This window comes from Phodopus roborovskii, unplaced genomic scaffold (assembly GCF_943737965.1).
Source record: "Phodopus roborovskii unplaced genomic scaffold, PHOROB, whole genome shotgun sequence".
Classification (NCBI taxonomy): Eukaryota; Metazoa; Chordata; class Mammalia; order Rodentia; family Cricetidae; genus Phodopus; species Phodopus roborovskii.
Window position 1 is genome coordinate 10,904,586 of NW_026126447.1, and position 21,892 is coordinate 10,926,477.

The 21,892-nt window shown below is 36.1% G+C and overlaps 1 protein-coding gene across 35 annotated transcripts in view; it reads right to left on the reverse strand.

The window, feature by feature from the left end:
- Positions 1–21,892, reverse strand: part of Ptprd (protein tyrosine phosphatase receptor type D) — a 462,643-nt gene that overhangs the window by 158,876 nt on the left and 281,875 nt on the right. For 19 of the 35 annotated variants that reach the window (XM_051188093.1, XM_051188087.1, XM_051188091.1 and 16 more), the window contains exons 5-10: positions 18,806–18,994; positions 16,808–16,825; positions 15,119–15,229; positions 13,834–13,845; positions 11,543–11,812; positions 7,716–8,297 (exon numbers count right to left, since the gene is read on the reverse strand). In XM_051188093.1, coding sequence (XP_051044050.1) covers positions 7,716–8,297; positions 11,543–11,812; positions 13,834–13,845; positions 15,119–15,229; positions 16,808–16,825; positions 18,806–18,994 — 1,182 coding nt within the window. The remainder of the gene's footprint in view (positions 1–7,715; positions 8,298–11,542; positions 11,813–13,833; positions 13,846–15,118; positions 15,230–16,807; positions 16,826–18,805; positions 18,995–21,892) is intronic. The other 16 variants (XM_051188096.1, XM_051188084.1, XM_051188083.1 and 13 more) reach the window with 3 other exon arrangements.

Consider the following 21,892-nt stretch of genomic DNA (forward strand, 5'->3'; position numbering starts at 1 on the left):
AGAAAAAAAACACTGAAAAATCTCTAAGCTTCATATAATATTTGGTATTATTTCCAATGTGGTGGTTTTGGTAAAAAAAAAAAAAAAGCCTCTAAAGTCTCATTGGGAGTGGCATTATTTGAAAGGAATAGGATATGTGACCTTATTGGAGTAGTTGTGGCCTTGTTGAAGGAAGTGTGTCATTGGGGTGGCTTTGAGGTCTCAAAACAAGGCCAAGTGCCTCTGTTCCCTCCCTGAAGACTACCCTGGATGTAGTCCTCTCAAGCTCCTTCCCCAGCACCATGCTTCCTGCCATGATGACAATGGACTAAACCTCTGAATTGCAAGCCAGACCCAACAATTGTTTTCCTTTATAGAAGTTGCCATGGTCATGGTGTCTCCTCACAGCAATAAAACCCTAACTAAGACACTTATTTTTGTTTATAAAATTCTACATTGACTCCTTAACAGAGACTCCAGGCAATAATAACCCCTCAAAAGTTTATCTTGTCTAGTGTCATTTTACAAAAGAGTTAGGATAAAAGGAAAACAAAGCTTTATTAAGTACAAATCATCACGTCTAACTCCTAGATTAAGTTAGAATCTAATACATAGATTGAACACAAGCATAATAGTATCCCTACTGGCTTAGTCCTAAACTGCACACAAACTAGTGAGATTCTAAGATGTACTTATCAACAGATTATGTTAACAGAAGTCAACTATGATTATCTTATGTCAGTCTTTCAGTCTAACTGATGATTTGAAAGAGTCACACATGAGAAATAATAAATAATTAAAACTAACAGCTTAAAATATTGTACCCAATGAAGTTTAATAATCCAAACTTCCATATTAGCACATAATCACATTAGCTATGCTCAAGCTGTGAGATTAAGGTACACAGGGCCCCACTGCTTTTGTAGCTGTCTGCTCAGATTGTTGGTGCTTATGCCCTGGCTACTTGTTCAGTAATTTAACGATTACCCTTGATATTGAGGAATGTCACAAATGTGTGACTGAATTTTTCTATATTTTCCAACACTCACATGAGCAATGAAGTATATTTTATAAAATCTAACAACAACAAAAATAAAATAAGAATAAATATAAGGCACAGCAGGGGGAAATGAGCTTCTAAAGCATTTTTCTGGCAACTTGAGAATACACATTCTCAAACACACACAAAATAACATGATTCGTGGACAATATATGACATAAGTTACAAATAATGCTTGAGATAAAATTTTCACAGGAACTGAGGTCTTTGGAGATATGGAATATATTGTTTTTCTTTTACAGCCATCTTTCTGCAACTTGATTACAGAATAAGAAAACCTCACCCGTGTTTTCTTAAAGGGATTTAAGTTCTATTTCTAGTTCTAGCCAGCAGTACAGGGCCTTGCCTAGGTGTCTGTGCATGCTGTGAAAGGGGAGTTCACACATGTTTGTACTAACAAAGCCACAAACATTCCTTGTCTGCCCCCCCCTTCCCATTCCCCTACCCCAAAGCATATGCCTACACCTTGAGATTCTCATTAATCTGATGCCTCAAGGAACTGCCTTCCAAACAGGTTACCATTCTTTCCCAGTGAGTGACCTCACATAATCATTCATCTAGAAAGACCAAGACAGAGGAACATTAAAGATCAAGAGGCAAAGCAAGGGGCCACGAAAGAAATAAAAGCACTTGGTAACTGGCAAGTGGCAAATGCATTATCTAAGGGGTACAAGTCAAAAGCTTGCCTCATGCTACAATGGTTGCAAAGAGACATTGGGCAGGTGGGATAATTGTGACTGGGTTCTAGTACCAAAAAAATGAAAGGTTTTCTTGGTGTGGCACACAGTACATACACACACATAAAATAATTACTAATTCTTCTATACTTTTTGCTTATTTCCCACAAGTCTGTGCAATAGCAAAGTTAATGTGTGACTCAAGCCAAACTAGAACCTTGATGGGGAGGGGTTGCCTTTCTGTACATATGTTTCTTTATTTGTTAATGAATAAAAACACTTTTCAGCCAATGAGGCAGTAAGATAGGTGGGACAAGATGAGGAGAATTCTTGTAAATGGTAGGGAGGAGCCTGTGAGAATCTTCATGCTGCTGGAGGAGTAACGCCATGAAGGGCATTACTGGGTAAGCCACAGTCTAGTGGCAATACCCAGATTAATAGAAATGGGTTAATAATTAAGACAGAGCTAGATAATAAGAAGCCCAAGCTATTTGCCAACAGTTTCCTAACAAATAAAGTCTTTGTGTGTTTATTTCAGGCTCACAGGCCATGGGACCTGCAGGGCCAAAAACATTCACCTAACATAACATAGTTCAGATCTGATGTGTAGGAGGAGCCTGGCAGTGTGACCAGTACTTATCCAGTGTGCATTAACTGGCTTTTTAGAGCCTATTTCCTATGATGGGATATACTGCTTAGCCTTGATACAGTGGGGAGGGGTTTGGTCCTGCCTCAACTCTGAGGAGTGGATGATGGAGATAGGGGTGGGAGAAGGGGAGTGAGGGAGAACTGGGGTTTCTATGTAAATTGAAAAACGATCAAATAAAAGAAGAAGAAGGAGAAGGAGGAGGAGTAGAAGAAGAAGGAGGAGGAGGAGAAACACAGACAATCCTAAAGTGGCTCAGGGACAGTCACTAGGTATGGTTTGCTCCTTGCCTAAGGCTAGTAAATTAATACTGACTGAAACCATCGTAGAAACCTAATTAACTTTTGCTTACACTGTTTGGTTTTTGCTTTTAATTTATCTTTCCTGTATTATTGTTTGGTTTCTATGTTTCATTCTTGTTTAGTGGCAAAGCTCCCATTGGTTTAATTCTGTTTAGTTCTGTAAAGAGTTCTTATCACTTAACAAAAAATTGAATAGGAACATCAGCACCCCAGAGGGGACAGGTTCCTTTCCTTCTGTAACTTTTGGACAATGTGAATGTTAGCTAGATGACTTAATGGAAAATCTTGTCACCTAGTATGCAAGAGGCTTTTTCTTCCTTTTCTTGTATAGACTCCGTTTGAAGTGGTTTGGTGGGGGAAGCACATTTCTAAACTCCTCAGGTAAGAGGTGAATACCTACATGAGGAAGGATGGTGTAGGTGTGCCTCAGGCCATCAGGAAGGTACATGCCTAATGGAAGAGGGACATCAGATATAACTATGCCTCAGCAGATTGCTACCTTGTGGAATGGAAGCCCAGCTAAACCCAAGTATCCTTATTTATTCAAAAGATATTGCTAATGTATTTTATACATAAAGAGCCTTTCAATTGTCAATGGATTAAAAATGGAATTTAGAAAAACAATGCATGAGGAAAAATGCTTCAGTAAGTTCAACTCAGTGTGTATATCAGAGCCATACAGTATCTTTTCATTTTACCATCCTGATAAATAGGCGATGGATACAAAGAATCAAACTTATTGGCACCTGAGGGTGGAACAACAAAGGTTATCATTTCCTTGGGTTCAAATTTTAAATTAGAAACAACCAACACAAATTGAAGATACATAGGGAAAACAAAACTACTCAGAAATGAATATCTGTATTCTTAAATTGCCAAACATATTGCCTTCATGCTCATAATAAAAATATACAGGGGAATACTTTAAGAATACTCAAAAGGAACATATTTGGTTTCTTCAGAATACTCAGAGACAAGGAATACTTTTACACCTCTCAACTGATATTGCATATCAAATTTCATGCCAGAACAAGACCTATTTTATATTCTTGTTTTTGTAATATGCAAACACATATACTGACATCACAAATTTATAGACATATCTTCTGATATATGCATATATTTTTTCCTGTTAGTCTTGACACATTATTGACATTCTTTAATCTTCATATACTAGGTTTATTTTATAAGCATTGTATGTTGTTTTACTTGAGCTATTTTCTCTGTTGTTATAGTCCCTGTACAAATTAACTGGACATCAAGGATAGGGAGTCCATGGTGGTCCTCAGCAGCAGACTGAATTCAAAGTCAGTCTACATTAAATCCTCTTAAAAGAGTCTGGAGATGTTCTAAATGAAGTCACAAAACCTTTCTAAAGAAATCTCAGAAATGACACAAACCAGAATTTAAGGTTTACCATGTCCCATTAGCATTAATTTCAAGCAACAATTATTTTAATGTCTTAAAGATGTAGTTCCTAAGACTTCTTTATCTGTTCTTTGTTCCTTCTATCAAACACAGTCAGCATATATTACCACAATAATCAATTCCAGAAAACTATGGAGTATATTCTTTTCTTCCTGGATATTTTAAATGAAATGGAAGGGGTGTGTATCACAGGATAAATGTTTTTCTTTGCAACATTCATCCATTCTGTATGTCCTCGAGGAAAACTAATTTCAAATGAATAGTACATCAGCAAATAGAGAATTTGGGAATTGAGGAGGAGTGACCCATATTTCTAGAAAACAATAATTTTATCAAAATATACTTCATATCTAAAGATTATTATAGTTCACTGTACCAATATTCACAGCCAAGAATTACTCTTTTGATTGAATATGAAATAGGTATCACGTTTTGACTTTCTTCACTACTAGGAACATACTACACATATCTATAATTTCTATCCATCTGGATGTCAGTTACCATAGAGGAAATGCAAAGTGATAACTTCTCTCTTAAATTCACTTTGTTCTCCAGGATTGTTTCACTTATTTATTCGTCTTTGTATCGAAATTTTAAGAAATGAACAATATTGGTGTTAGGGGATTCACGATAAAATGAAACAAGCAGGTGTCAGACACAGGAGATGTCAAAGTGTGCTTTTCTGTGTCTTTATAATTAAAATATACTTAAAGTATTTTGAACAGTATTGTTTTGTAGTCTTACTAAAGACAAAAATCATAATGAAAACTATGATTTTCTTAGATTTGTATATAACTGCTCTAAAGGAATGTTTTATGATGGTAACATACTCTTGTGCAGCCATAATTCTAGGAATGAGCTCATCATTGAGGAATAGGAGAGGACTCAGTATCAGAACTGACACTCCTGCATTTGATAGTGGCCACTAACATCGAACTACCTTTGTTAATGAAGTCTGCAGGACACATCCAATCACTGTGCTATGTGGGAGGTGGGAGTTTGTATTAATCTATTGACCTTGGCAGGCTTTAGCTACTCTGCCTTTTCACTTCTCCATGAGAATTCAAGCTACAGTTAAAGGAAGGATACAGGAAATTTCTGTAAGACAGACAGAGAGAGAGAGAGAGAGAGAGAGAGAGAGAGAGAGAGAGAGAGAGAGATGGAGGGAGAGAGAGAGAGAGGAGAGAGTAAAAGCTTAAAGTCACAAAATGCAAAATGCACCTTCATATATTCATGTATATTTTCTAAATTTTGGTACTGAATTAAATAAGACCTTTCAAAAGCAAAATTATTGGATCAGATTAACTTAACTGTTCTTTCACAGATGACATCCATGCCACTGGTAATTAAGAAAATACACTATTTAAAAATAATTTTTTAATTTTTCACTAAGTTGGGATAGAAGGATAGATTTCTATAATTTAATATTCTAAATATAAAAATATTCATGAGTCTTGGGGATTTACATATTTTGACTCAATTTAGTTACAGAAAAAAAAATCTTGTTTTTTTGGGTATTTAAATCCTTTGTCTCCTGAAAATAAATTAAAACATTGCAGCTTGCTAGGCTTAAATTTGTGGTTATAAAATGCAGCCAAATCCAGTGACTGAGCATAATAACTTTTTAAAGAAAAATGCTTATTCTTCATTCAAAACTCTTGAAATATTTCCAAATTGAAATTGAATTTAATCTTTTTAATTTGATAATCTTAAATAATATGAATAAATTAAATGCTCTCCATCTTTATATACCTACTGAATACCTAGTAAGGACAAAACACTAATCTATCACATTAGGAAATTCTTCATTTAAAGATGATGGTGGTTAGAAGTCTCCAGGGTCCTTTGATTTCATTTATACTTAGTAACCTTATAACTTAATACCTAAACCTGTTTCATTTTTTTTGTCTCTCAGTTTACCTACTGCCAAAGACTTATCCTCTCATCCTCTCGCTAGATTTTAAGAATCAATATCCACGAGGTATATATAGCACATGGACTAGCATGTACTAGTTGTTATATTTTATCTATTATGTTTCTTCATTGTGGAGAGAGCTGACATTTATTTCCTTAGAATTTGCAGATGAGGTCCTAGAGCTCCTCACTACAGAGCATCATAAGGGTGGACCAAGTTAGTTAGGATGGAGTTTTTATGTTGGCCCAATCCTTATGACCAATGTTCAGATTATAACATATAATTTCTTTTTTGAGGCAACACAGTATGGAGATAAATTAGGAACAGCATGTTTCTACAAGCTAATGAATGAAACACTGAGAACAAACTATCAGAAGCTCGGGGACAGATAGAGAACACACTCCCCCCCTCCCCCAGTGCTCATAGAAATCAATCCTGTAATGCATTGATCCTAGTTCTTCAGGTCCTAGACCTCTGTGGCAATATATTCCTGATGTTTAAACTACCAAGTGTGTGGTCCTTTGTTGCACTAAAAATAAACAGAACCACAACAAATATTCATTAGAGTTACTCTAACATAAGAGAAAACTGAAATTCAGTGGCTAATAAAGTGTGGCTAATTTTGTTTAAGACAGGGTATCTCTGTGTAGTTCTTGCTATCCTGAAACTCACTGTGTAGACCAGGTGGCTTCAAACTCAGAGATCTGTCATTTCGGCCTCCCAGGTACATGGACTAATGTTTGGTTACCAGTCTTTGCGAGTTAGCAACCTGGAGTTAAGTAGACTTATGGGGGGGGGTGCTAGTGGAAAGAAGGGGAAATTGGAAACCTATTCTTCTTCTGTCTGCCTGTTTGAATTTATCCTGTCTTCAGGTCCAGAGCAGGTTTGCTGTCCAGATAGTGAAGATCCAGGTTAAAACTTAGGAAGTTGTAAGCTTAAATAATTACTACTTCCATTAAGTTATCTCATGTGTTTTTATCACCTTTGTCCAAAAAGGTGACACAAAAATAAACTCATCCAAATTCACCAAGCTTAGCTGTGGCTTAAGAATTGGATTGTGATTATGTAATTCCAACATTATAGTCAAAGTATGAGAAAACCTTAAAGTGGAATATAAGCCCCATTCACTGTCTTGCCAGTTTTACTGGTTTTTGAGCTGCTGGAATCATAAAGGAATTATCTTAAACAGTTGAGACTTTTAAGAAGAGTGTCAAGAAAAAGTAGAAGAATATTCATAGACCTCAAATGAGAACCTTAAGCTTTCATACATTACAGCATTAAAATAATCCATAAACAAGCTCAAAAGAACCACACAACAATAATCAAGCAAAATAAAGTCAAACTCTGTTGTAAACATGCTCAAGACCTAGGAACACAAAGACTGGCCATAAAAACACTGAGTTAGAAAACTGAGGCTACACAAGCCATGAAGGTAAGTCATGAGTGCACTGTATCAATGAAACCAGAGAAAATATATTAATCCTTCATCTTTTTCCTATACTTTAGATAGTGTGTCTAATAGAGTAGTCTTTGTATAGATTCTCAGAAAAAAAAAAATGTAATGCTGTCCAAAGTTTCACAGATTAAAGCAAACTTCAAAGTAAAATGTGAAGTCCTAAATCTCAATCACTTACCTTCATATTATCTTAACTGTTTCTGTCTTTCTGTTCATCTTCCCCACAAAACACCTGCCCCATTTCAGACTTACCTCCTGTCTGGGTGATGACTTGTATGTCACTTGAAAGAGGGCCATCTCCAATTGAGGTAAAAGCTAGGACTTTGACAGAGTATGTTTTTTGGGGTACTAAATTGCCAATAGTAGTGATTTGGCTGTCAGCTACATTGTGTTTCATCCAGTTGTTGACATGCTGGGTGGGGTCCATTGTATAATAAACTCTATATCCTTGGATTTGTCCATTTGGCTCCTCAGGTTCCTTCCACTGTACCAAAATGGTGGTAGAACTCAACATACGTGCCTGGACATCCCGTGGGGCACTGGATGGTGCTTGCTCTGAGGTCTGTGTTAATACAGGTTCACTTGGTGGACCTCGACCAATGTTATTGACAGCAACAACTCTAAATTCATAATCCGAGTAGGGACTTAGTCCAGCAACACTGTAGCGTGTAGTTGCTATCCCATCAATTTCCTTGTATGGTTCTTCAGAATTTTTAGGTTTATGTTGAATGATGTAGTAAGAGACAGGCTCGGGGTTCCCAGAGTCCCATGTAAGTGTGATGCTTGTAGCTGTGCTCTCAGTCACTACTGGAGTTCCAGGGGGCTTGGGTAAGGCTGCCGGACAGAAAAACGACAACATTTTTTCTCAACTATTATGCCCATCACTGTACTCTTTTATTAGCCTGATGAGATTATATTACTACTAAGGGATTTAGCCAGATGAAGCAAAGTAACATGTCCAAAGAGGTCAAGAGAACAGTAAAATACATACAGTTGGCCCAGAATCCATCTTACCGGCACATGTTGATGGCATTTTGGGGGTTTGTATTCAAATCTACACTTACTCACTACGTGATCCTGGATAAATCACTTAATGTCTTTTGGATTTCATGTGAAATTGGGACAAGCTGCATAGGCAGAGTTGCACAGTACTGCAAAGTTGCTGTATTTCATGGGGTTTGCTGTGAAGATTAATGAGCTAAGCCAGTAATGTGCACAGAGTATGTCTGTGCTTTCAAAACCACTAGCTATAATTATTGTAATTTCTATTTCAAATGCTTGGCCATTTAATTCCTGATTCAATAAATTACTATTGTAAATAAATAGCAATAAATACCAATAAACATTAAATATGGAATATATAGAAATTGAATTAAATTGCTATTAAAGGACTAGTTCTGAATGCTTTTCTATTTGTAAAGAACATATGAATTTCTTAGTGTCCTGGCTCATTCATTGTCAACTTGACACAAGTTAGAGAGTTATCTGAGGAGAGGGAACCACAATTAAGAAAATGCCTCCATGGAATTGACTGTGCGTAAGCCTATGGGAGTATTTTCTTAATTGCAGATTGATATGGGAGGACCCAGCTATTGTGAGTAGTGCCACCCATGGACAGGGGGTCCTGGGGCATATTTGAAAGCAGAATAGATGGGCAACCCATGGTACACAAGTCAGCAAGCAGTGATTCTCCAGCAGCCTGTTTCAATTCCCCTTTCAGGTTTCTTGGCCTTACTTCTTTCAATGATGGACAGTGATGTATAAATGAAAGCTCAAATAAACCATTTCTTCCCCAGTTTCTTTTGGCTATTGTATTTCATAATGCAAACAAAACCTGACTAAGATACTTAAAAATAACCTATGTAAAATTATTAAAGTAGAACTATGACAAATTACTTTGCCTGGAAAGTGAGGAGGCATGGGTTGATTGTCAGGAAGACCCATACATACATACACAAACACACAATGCACACACATACCTCCTCTCTTCCTTTCCTATTGGCCAACTGTGCTTTATTTATTAACCAATAAGAGAAACATATTTACAGAATGACGTCTCCCATCACACACATTAAAGGAAGAAGAACAATTATTTTAAGTCACGTCTCCACAATTTTTAAAACTGCTTAGGAATTTAAAACATATTAAGAAATCATATTTTAAAGTATTTTGTCAATAATAAAATGGTTGTATTCTACACTGGTTATATTTAGCTAGTTGACAAACATCTGTATTTAAATATGTGCTTTTAGAGATTGGATTTTTTCCTTTTAACCAAACAAATTTCAGAAATAATCTTAACTGTGCAAGCCATCTTTACTGGTGACCTCATTGGTAAGTTTTAATATGGATAAAAAGTCAAAAACCCCAGAAGATAATGCTTATAATCAAACAATTTCCTGTTAAAAAGACGCCAGCATCACAATACCTCCTAGGATACCAGCTAAGAAACATCTGACATCTTTTCTATTTTTTTCTTTTATCTTTTAGTTTCTACCATTATTGTTCACCTTTGTGGTATGAAAGGATTGTGAAGTAGGAAAATTCAGGACAATAATGATATAAAAGTAAATATGATAATTATTTGGTGTTACTCTCACTTCCAAATTCTTTCATGTTTTGGCAAATCTCAACTATTTGAACCTCAAATGGTTATAATGAAAGTAGGTGGCTTTCTATTTTTGTTTTACTAATATCTATATAACTGCAATATTTAACAAAGAGAATTTATTAATATTAATTGAAAAAGACATTTATTTAATATTGTAGACTGACATTTTGCAAAGTGGACAATTCTGAATGTTACAGGGAAATAAAATTCTTGTTAAATAAGGTTGCATATTGAACTAGCATTACTGGTTGCACTAATACACTTCTGTACAGTAAGGCTGTATGTCTACAATGTGTGAACAAGGATATATATGCTTAATACTTTAAGAATACACAAGACATTGGAATGCAAGCTTCACTGTAGGAAATGTATACTTTTATTCTTATGCAATATGATATACTGGATATATATGTTCAGTTACAGATATGATACCAATTTTAACAAGTGTGGTGTCTTCTGTAAATTCATGCTTCCCAAATGAAATGATTATTTGAGTTCATTTTGAACTAATTCTAGACAATGCCAGGAAACTCAAATCACTCTCACTATGACCCAATTTGTAAGTTTTTTTTTTTTTAGAATTATGTAAGTATTGTATAAAAGAAAGTGGTATTCACACATATTCAACTCCCTTTTTGCTGAAAAGAAAATGTTCACAGAATATAGCACTTTGGTTATATTTAGTACATTAGTTGAAGAAGAGAATATTTCATGAGTATTCATATATGCAAGGTGAAGGACAGAACTAATATAGAACTGATCCATTTGCATTTGCTTCTTAATGGTAGGACCATCAAACAGAGCATCTATTATTAGGTCATACTGATTCTAGCACTTTCTCTTATTTCTGTTTTTTCAGAGATCTTATGCATATAATGACACTCATTAATATTCTTCTTATGACTCCTTTCAAAATCCTGGACCAGTAGAAAGTCTACAGGCCATCCATCTTGCCAGGACAGTAGACCTGGTATAGCATTCCTCATCCTATCTGTTCAGTAACTAAGTCAGACTTGCTGCTATATACATTAATGATTATCCCAAGTTAGACTGCTAATGTTTTAGGAATGAATCTGCAAGTAGGTTGGAGTAATAAGTCTGTGATCTCACTTCTTTAGAGTGCTAAAGCAAAAGATCACTGATTGATGGCTTGTATAGGATACAGAGTAAATCGAATCACAGCCTGTTGTTCAATGAGAACCTGTCAAAATTAAAAACACAAAAGTGCTGAGGATGTAGTTTACTGTGAGAACACTCAGTATTCCAAAAAAGGAAAGAAGGAAGGTAAGAAGAAAACAAGAAAGGCAATGGTGAGAGAAATTGGTCTACCTAAGATGTGGACATTTTATATATGACAGATGAGATTATGTACTATAAACTGAAACACTGAGTGATGAATTTATTCATTTTAAAATCTTGAATCCAGGATGAGCATAACTAAGATTTTCAGATCATGATATTAGCATACCTTTGACAGTGATCTGTGCTATTGCTTCAATGACACCAAGTGTTGACATAGCTACACAGGTGTAATTTGCTGACTGTCTTACATCATTCAGTTCTAGGACATTTCTTCCTATTGGCATATCATCTTCAGGTGTCAGATCTTCTGCCCCCAACATCCACTTCACATAAGGCATAGGTGACCCCACTGCCACACAGGTGATATTAACACTTCCACCTGGCATTATTTCATGATTTGTGGGTGGGATAGAGAATCTTGGTGGAACACGGCGAACTGGAACAAAACAAAAGGCAACATGATAATGTGTACAAGGCAAGAACAAAGCAGCTAGTTAAACACATGACATGCACCATACAGAAATGATTAAACAATTGAATTATACAGTAAATTATCCAAAATCACAACAAAAAGAAAAACTGTGGATAATACAGACCATACAAGTATGGTGTGTGTATACACAGAATCCGTTATTTAGTTTAATCATTGATATCTTAGACACATCATACAACAGTTGATTCAGACCTACATAGGCCCCACACAGAAATGAAATACTATCTACAAATTAACAGTACACAAACACCATGCATAAGATAAACACCAAACTATATACATGCATGCATATAACAATGTTTCTATGCAGGCATGTATATGCAAAAGGCGACAGGAAAGTTATCAACATGTGTGAGTGAGTATCAAGACTGACTTCAGTTCTGTGTACTCCCATCTGATGTGAATGTATGTATGGGGTAGTCACATCCCAGCCCTGGAAAATATCAGCTCGAGTACAGTGAAACAGTGACATTTGCTTTCAGATTTAGAGGGATGGAGACTCAAAACTTCAACTAACAATGGACAAACACAGAAATGCGTGTGTGTGTGTGTGTGTGTGTGTGTGTGTGTGTGTGTGTGTGTCTGTTTCTGTGTGTCATGTGTTTTCTGTATCTCTGTGGTGTATGAGTGTGTGAATAGAAACTGATAGGCACAGAAGAAGAAACATACAACATCAGTATATACTCTACTGTATTGAGTCATGCGAGTCATGCACATGATGGACTCTTAAGGGTCACAGTATCACAATATAACAATATAAGAATGGTTGGAATCCTAGACAAGGACAAAGAAGAAATAGTGGGAAATTAAGAATAACACAAAGAAGGAAGGTAGAGTGTAGTGATTGAGATGTGGACTTGGTTGAAAGTTAGAAGAAAACAGGTTAAAAGATTATAGGGAGGTTGTTACAGTTAAGGATTGAAGACTCGGGAGGGGAGTTCTCATTCAGGATTCCATCCAGCTTGTATATAAGGTTAAATAGCATCAATAACCACAGAATCAAGTAAGAGGAATTTTATTCAAAGTGATGGACACTGGATCTAAAACACACAGCAGGATGTGACATTAAGAGAAGTGACCATTAAAACATGACACAGAAAAAAAATAATAAAAGACCCACTACCAAGCATATGCGGTTCAGTGTTCCTGCTTCAGATAATCTGCATGTTCTGCTGTGTTTAAATACATGCACTTTGACAATGTAAAAAGCTAATGTGAGAAAGAAATAGGTTGTGTCTTGGACTTGAGGGACAAAACCTTACACTGTGAGAACTTTAAACCAAAGGGGCAACATTCCTGAGTATACTGTAAATACAGATAGCAAACAATGATTTTTGCAGTTATAGAAAACGATGTGGAGACAAGCCCTTAACCCCAACAAGAAGGAAAGGGATTCTGTCTGGAAACTCTGGCTACACTTATGATGAGAAAACCTCCGCCTGGAGAGGGCTTGCTACAATGGTGTTAGGGAGAGGGACATTCACAGGAAGGACAGTGCTAAGCATGCCTCCTGCAGTCAACTCAGAGGTTACTAAAGCAAGCAAGGGCCAGCATAGATTCTGAGGCATCAAAGAATATATCAAGAAAAATGGCGGGATCAAGGAACAATTATAAAACATCACCTGGGGGCAGCAGGCAACCTGAGAAGATAAATAAAAGGTGGGTGGGAAATGGGAAGAGTTGGGGTTGGGGATAGGAAAGCAGGAACACTGACCAATGCACTGGACCATAGAGAGTTAAGTGTTACCAGTTCCCATGCACCCAGGTATGTTTTCTCCCATCATGCACTGCATTTAGACACCACCAGCAAGCAACAGAAGCCAAGGCCAGAACATTCTCTGCAATTGTATACCATTAACCAAAAGAAGACCACAGTGCAGCTACATTCATTTCATTTGTATTCTTTGTTATTGGTTTAAGTAATAGTTTTGTTAAGGTGGGTAAAAAGTAAAAAACACACCAACCTTCTCGCAGCTCTGAGGGATGTAGGGGGGTTTGATGCAGAACACAATGAAATGAGGAAAAGGAGAAAAACAAGGGAAACACAGAGAGAGTAAAAAGGCCATATCAAGGCTTTCAACCACTACTTGAACATCGTTAATTGCTCTAGTTTAACTTCCTACCCCAGCTCGAAAAATTAGCAATACCTCATGGACTAATGCAGTATTAGGAACAATAACTAGCATCATTTTGAAATTTTCTATAGAAGAAGGAATACATGCCTCATGCAGCAAAGAAGGTCACCATTGTGAGAAAAAGGATTGGGGCCCTCAAATGATTTAGGGAAGAAAAGGTTCTTAGTGCAAACCACTCCCAGCCCCACTCCCCCCTACAAACTTCACAGAGAAGGAGGTAAAAGGCATCCCCGGGGGCACAAAGTTATACCTGACAAAAATTTCAAAATCAAGCTAGGTATTGTCTTAAGGAACCCCATTCAATAGTACCTAAAATCACAGGCTACAACCATTCCCTCCCCCCACCCAGACCTCTCGTGATTATTGATAATTGTAAACCCAGAATAGAAATATTTCTTCCAGAAAATAAGGCAAAACAAAACCCAGCTCTGAGAACTCTGGAAAGAGAGGTGTACCTTCCAACTGAAAAACAGGTACAGCCATTCCTATGCTCAAGATGGCAAACATTTAAATACTCATGAGAAAATGTGAATGATCCTTTATAATTCATTCTTACTTCACAAAGAGCTAATACTACTTCCTAAAATACAGTCTTTATCCTATGGAAACTGTGTTTTAATTAAAACAGCATAAGAAGAAGGAATGCAATTGTACTTTTTTTTTTTTTTTAATATAGCAACTGTTTTTCTTAATTTGGACTTTATGCCCCTAGCTTCACAGCAGAGGTTATGGAGACATAAACATCTTCATATTTAGAGCTGATTAGTAGTACACCGTGCACTTATCTCAAGGCTTGTAAGGAAACAAATGGGAAACAACAGAAAAAGTGAAAGAAAAGAAGAACACTTCAAACAAATGCCAAGCTCAGTCAGTACAATCAAAATAGAATCAGAAGAAACAATGCAAATAATTATTTACAAACCTCAAGCCTTGTGTAGATTGAAAAACAACAGATTTCAAATTTTAAAGTTTTACTTAGTAAACTGCTTCAGCAATAGTAATCATTACCAAATCCTCTTGTTAAAACACTTTCATAATCACACAGACCCTGTGGGCATCTCTAATCCCCCAGAGCCTGACTGGAGAAGCCATGCCAGGGTTATATCTTTCCTACCTCTGACATATAAATTGGCAGGGGCAGAGTAGCGAGTGCCCGCGCTGTTGGTGGCAACACACTCATATTTCCCTTGGTCAGATTCTTCACTCTGTTCGATCTGCAGGGCTCCTGTATGGATATAAAATATATCACCAAAGGTGTGGTCAGAGAAGGTTTTGAGGTCCAGCGAGCTAAACCTCTTAATAATATGAAAAGCCCTGCAAAGCGAAGGTCCACTCAACGTCGGGTCAATCTCTTGCTAAGTTGCACAGACAGAAAATGATGCGATGAGAAAAACATATAGAGATTATTTTTACATCATCAATGCTAGCATAAGGAAACAATATCTTTTTCCCAAGCAATAATTCTACTCATAATTAGCACTCTTAGCTCCTAGACTAATAAAATGAAGATGGGTGAGACTGCTTCAAGGAAGTATGGCTTTTAAATAAAACAAAAGATTAATATTTGGTTTTGTTTTGTTTCATTTTGGCAACAAAAGTGGCGCAAAAGATAGGTACGCTCAAAAAAACGAGGCTGAATTTTCAAGAAAGTCTTCTGTGGAAGAAAGCCCAAAAAATACGCAGCAAGCACAAAAAGGCTGCACAAAGCAAAAAAAATTAAAATTAGTCATTATCAGTTATGAAAATATCACTTAAAGAAATAAAACTCCCTTAAGACATGCAGACTTTTTAAGAAAAGAAAGACAGTTTGCCACAACTTACAATCATTTCTGACATTTGCTGAAAAACAAAGAGCATTCGCATTAGAGGAGTTTGAAAAAGTTCAAAGGCAAGGCCCAGGCCAGCCAGGAAGAGCCAACCACTCACTGCTTGAGGACCTCTAGATGGATCCCCTAAGACACCCATCAAAATCCACTGTGGGATTAGCAGTGTGGTGTCACAAAACCCCAAGAAAAAAACAAAAGAAGAATTACAAAAGAAACGCACACGGAGTCAAAGTATGAAAAACCGGCAATACCACATACCACCAAGAGTACTGAGAACCTGTTTCCACGGCTGAAGGACAGAAGATCCAAAAATCCAGAGACGAGCACCCAAGAAAAAAAGAAGTGGAGAAAAAAGCACTGCTGTCAGAAGTAGGAGGGGTCAGGTGGAGGGGGAGTCATTCTTTGACTTTTAAGACAGTAAGAGAAAAAAGAATTGAAGGACAAAAGCAAAATCCTTTTGAAAGACAAAAAGCAGACGGTCCAGCTGTCTTCTGCATGTCTGCCACTGTTCTCCAGACCGCCCTGGCTTTGGTCCAGAAAAAGAACAGCTAAGGAAGAAAAAAAATGATCTTTTTTTTTCTCCAGTTGGACAAAAAAAAGGTAAAAGAAGAAGAAAAAAAATAATAAGAGAAAAAAGAAAAAGGAAGAAGAAAAGAAAAAAAAAAAAAAAAAAAAAAAAAAAAGGGACAGATGGTAAGCTGTGACTGGTCTGTGGTCTAACGACCGGGATATGCTTTCTTTGAAGCATATCACAACTTAAATAACCATTTTCATAAAGAAAGAAATGAACAAAACAAAGAGAAAAAGAAAAAGGAAAGTCCACAATATGAGAGTCATGAATCATAACCAAACGGAGGGAAAGAAATCAGGTTGATGACAGTATGAGATGGATCTGAAAACAGGACAGAGATGAGAGGGATGAAAGGACAGGGAGAATGAGCAAGATCATTCTGTGAACGTTAGGTCAGCATTCTTACCTCTTATTGGTGTACCACCTGGGTGGATAATATGAATGCAAATAAGATTAGAAAGAAGAAGCATTAGTACGAGAAGAAGGGGGCTAGGGCTGGGGAGAAGAATTCGATTAGGTTTACAGAGTTAAATAAGGTCTTAAAAGAAACTTGAATCACTATACTGGTAAACAGGAATATATTAGATCGTATCATTAGATAACAAAAGCAAGGTGCATTAAACCATAGAGGGCAAAGGTCATAGTAGGCCGAATTGCCTTTTTCAGAGAAGCAACTGAGTTCTTAGGGCTGGGGTCACATAGGGTTAGAAGTATATCTTATAAGCTTTGTATCCTTCAAAAAACAACTACACAGCATTTTAATAACATAGTTAAAGAAAATACTGGCTAAGCTATATATATATATATATATATATATATATATATATATATATATATATACACTCTTTGAGGAAAACTACATACTAGCTAGAAACAAACACTGAGGATTGGAATCTTATACTACTCATTATGCTACAATTGTGTGATTAACTTTGTACTATTTTATTTATTTATACAGTGTTCTTAAGATAAACAGTTCTGTGGAGGTATGCATGTGTGTGCCACTATAGAGATCTTGTGCCTACACTGACAGTTAGTAAAATGCATGCCATGCATTTTATTATTAATAATAATAATCATATTCTGAATATGGAAATTAGTGGGGGTGAAGTGCGCTTCAGAACTAAGCACTTACCAATGGATTCTGGAGATTTAAATACGGAGAGAAGAAAGACAGCATAAAAATATTATTATATTCCTCATAATTTGGTACAAAATTTTTCAGAGTTAAAGCTTTATTATACTAAATCATCTATGTTACATGTGAATAATTATTTATTTACAATAACAGAATGCTAATCTACACAATTCTGCTGACAACAAGCAAAAGAGTCAGTTAACAAGACGCTTTAACATCACAGGACAGGTCAAAGGCTGAGAATTCTGGGAAGACAGGCAGTTAACAGCTTAGAATTTTAGATTAATATCACTACCAACATCACAGCACAGAGATTATTAGTATACATTCCTGTGAAATTATCTAGGGACAGGCTCTGAACTTAAGAAATTGAGAATTTTTTCTATCTTAATTGACAGAGAGCAAAGGAATAAACTGGGAGGAGAATGGGAGAAGCAGCTGGAGTAAAGAGAAAGAAAACAGCAAAAGCAGGAGTCTACACCAAAGCAGACTTCTGTAGATCCAGTCACTGGAGGGGGTCAAAGCCCCTGAGCATGGGCACACACTGGCAGGAGTACTGTATGGGCAGTGCTCACCAAAAAAGACACAGAAACGGTATTAATCAATTAACTTCCGTTCATTCGTACTTAGACAAGTGCTTTAAAAAACACATCTGCTCACTCATGAATTCATGTTTCTGTGTATTGTGTATTAGTGAAAAGAAAGCAGATGTGCCCAAACTCACTGAACTTTGCTACTTGGATGAGTTTAAATGTAGATAAGATAACAGAAAAAACAAACAAACAAACAAAAAACAAAACAAAACAAAAAAAAACAAACCACTTGACTATTACTGAATCATTTTTTATGTTTAACATGAACATTTTTTTTACATATGGAAATAGCCACTGGAGCACCTTGCAAGTTTGCAATGAAATCCAATGTTGAAATAAATTTATTTCAAAAGAAAATGAAGAAAGAAGAAAGAAGATAAAATGGACCCATCAAATACCGCAGAAAAGCAGTAAATTAAAAATCATTAACAATACAGTCACAGCAGTGAGCAAAGTGGATTAAACAGAAGCTGCAAAACACACCAAGAGAAGACAGATTCTGGATGAGGCTATGACCTCACAAACACAGAAACACATTAAATAACTGAGAAAGAGAGAGGGATACAAATCAATACCTAAAAAAAAAAAATATGAAATTAAAATGAAATTAAAGAATAAATGTAGGGAAAGGTAAACTGTCCAGGAGTCAGTAGAAACAGTGACAAGACCCTACCTGATCGTAACTGCTTAATACGACCATTGTTGTTGCTTGTGTCAACTGGTAAAAAATCTTTAAACCAAGTGATTTCTGGATCCGGATTACCGCTCGCTGCACACAGCATGGTGGCAGTGCGGGTACGTTCCACCACCTTCAACTGTGGGCCCATGTCAATGGTAGGGAAACCCCTAGGAATCTGATCCTCTGCAAGACAAAAGGTAATACAATTATTTTAACAAAGTTAATGCTATCAATAAATTAATTTTCATAAATATGTTTCTTCACTTATTCAACATTTGTTGAAAATGAAGCACAAACCATACACTGTTGTACCATTTGGACATGGCAGCATGTCTATTCCTAATCAATGCTGTGTCAAGGCGATATATTTTTCATAGCTTTCACATGATGTTGCTCATAAATGACTTCTGTACCTACTGGTTTTGTATTCACACATTGAAATACTAATCCATTTGAGGACTAAACATATGCAAAAATGCCTAATACATTTTCTGTCAATCTCTAGACAATACAGTATATTAACCATTTACCCATAACATATACATTGAATTCAGTTACAAATCATCTAGTGATTAGTTAAAGCATAGGGAGATAATAAAGTTATACACATGTTAGACTATTTTATATAAGGAACTTGAGCATTTTGTGTGTGTGTGTGTGTGTGTGTGTGTGTGTGTGTGTGTGTGTTTGTGTATGTGTATGTTCTTGAGCTAGGCCTTCTCAAACTCTTAAATGATAACTATGATATGGATTTCTTTTTTCAAAGAGGCATGTGGTTCAATGAATTCTTCATAAGGAATTTCAATTAATCAGCAAAATTTTTAAAGACATTGGATTAATTTTATTTTATTTATTTTGGATATTTATTTATTTATTTATTTTGCCTTTTTTGAGACAGGGTTTCTATGTATTGCTTTGGAGCCTGTCCTGGAACTAGCTTTGTAAACCAGGCTGGCCTCAAACTCATGGAGAGCCACCTTCTGTGTGCTAGGATTAAAGGTGAGAACTACCAACACCTGGTGAGAACATTTTCTTTTAACCAAAGAAAAAGAGGGAATTCCTAATTACAAACACAAGAAAATATGGATTCTTATTCTTTAGTGAAATAATATTTTCCAAAAGTTCAGTAATTTCAAAGATGTGACCTCCTACATTTTGAGTCTCTAACCTACTTAAAGATAAATTCTCCCTACCATATTGGAGTTGCTCTACATGTAGATCTTGAAAAATTGTATATTGCTTACCTTCACCCTACCCTCATCACTATGCTCTTAGCAATAAACTACCTTGGCAATACTTTCAGCCAGGGATAGAAAGTATTTTCCACATTATCCCTACTTGAGATTTTAGCTTGATGGGTAATATCTCTATGAACACAGTTGTCAAACATTTGACTTCCAATCAGTCATGGTATTAATTTAATATATATTTCCTTATGACCACTGAAACACCATATTCGAAACTGACTTGTAAACATAAACACAAGTGCACAAATATTGTGAGAAATCATAAGTGAGAAAGCTGGCTTCTTCTTGGTTCCTGCAAGCTCCAGAGACCCATGGGTCCATTTGATTTGAGACTTCTAAATAGGTAGCATTCCAATTTTTACTGCAGAATCTCCACTCTGACGCTGTCACCATGTGGTCAGTTGGTTGGACCTATGTGTCTTTTCTGCCTTTTCTGTATAGTCTTGGTATAATTACAACCCCAATACTCTGCTGCCCATGCTCTTTGTTAAATCAGTACCCTCGACTATGTAGAGGAAGCCACCTTATTGAAATCAACTTACTTCAAAAGTTTTTGCAATCTCCTTCAAATACGTTTAATTTTTTCCACACTAAAGTTACCAGAGAAATAAGCAGGAAAATCTATCATTTATCCCTGTGTAACATGAGTTCCTTCTTGTTTTGTTTATGTCCAGATATCTGGAAATGATAATAATCAGGATTTTAAATGCCATTGTGTCCCAAGCCTAATGATTTTTGGTAAGTGGTAACTAGAATTGTTCAGGACTCTTCAGATTCCTGAAAGAACATCAAATGCTACCAATAAATGGGATGTTTTTGTAAATTATCCTAGTACATTGCCAGAGAAATCTTGTAGGCTAATAATTCAAAATACAGACTATGGATAGACAGGCTGTCTATTTGAGCTTGATATCTGCATTTAGGATAGACTACTTATGATCAGACTATGTATTTGAAGATTAGAATGGATATAAAAGTAAAATAAACAGAGAAATATTAAGTTAATTTTACACAAGTACATTTAAATCAAAAGATAAAGTAGTATCATACTGTGTTTCTTCAAAAGTTCAAATTCCTATCCATTCTCAACAAAGTAAAGGTCTACAGTGGCCAATGTCAGATACAGTGGTTAGGACTTTCAAAATGATTATTTAAATTTCAAAAGCAAAATTAAAAGTTGAATTCTATCAAGGTACGCTTTATGTCTTTATAGGTTTTGTCACTATATTTACATGTACAATAAAGTCCTAATGTTGTTGGAGGAAACAAACAAACAAAAAAGCAGAAATATCAATAGCCTCTGAACTCCACATATTACTACATGTTTCAGTTGGCAGTAATTTACAGTAGACTGCTACAAATTATAAAAATAAGTCACATCTTGTGCTCAAAAGTGCTGCCCATTGCCTTCATCATTATCTAGTTTCTAAAAACTAGATTTCAGAAAAAAATCTTAGATGTAATTTTCATTTTTCATTTTCTGGCAACCAAGTTAGATTAATAATTTGAAACCTCCATCTTGGGTTTTTGGAATATTCTGTATTCCACAGATCACTGCATCTTCCCACTGGGTTTACCTACCAATTGTCAGTATTGCTTTGTTGATCAATTCTCTTGCACATGTACACATATATAAAGAGTCAGGACAATAACCAGGCTCATCCATGCAGTATGTTTCAGGCACTTACTAAAGTCTCTTCCCTAGGAAATCTCAATATAATAACCTTCTATGGGAAATGGATCCCCCATCTTGGAGGTACCTCGATCCAAAGACTGCCCCTCAAGCAGACTAACACATTTGCATCTACTTTCTTTCCACTCTTGGCTCAAGAAG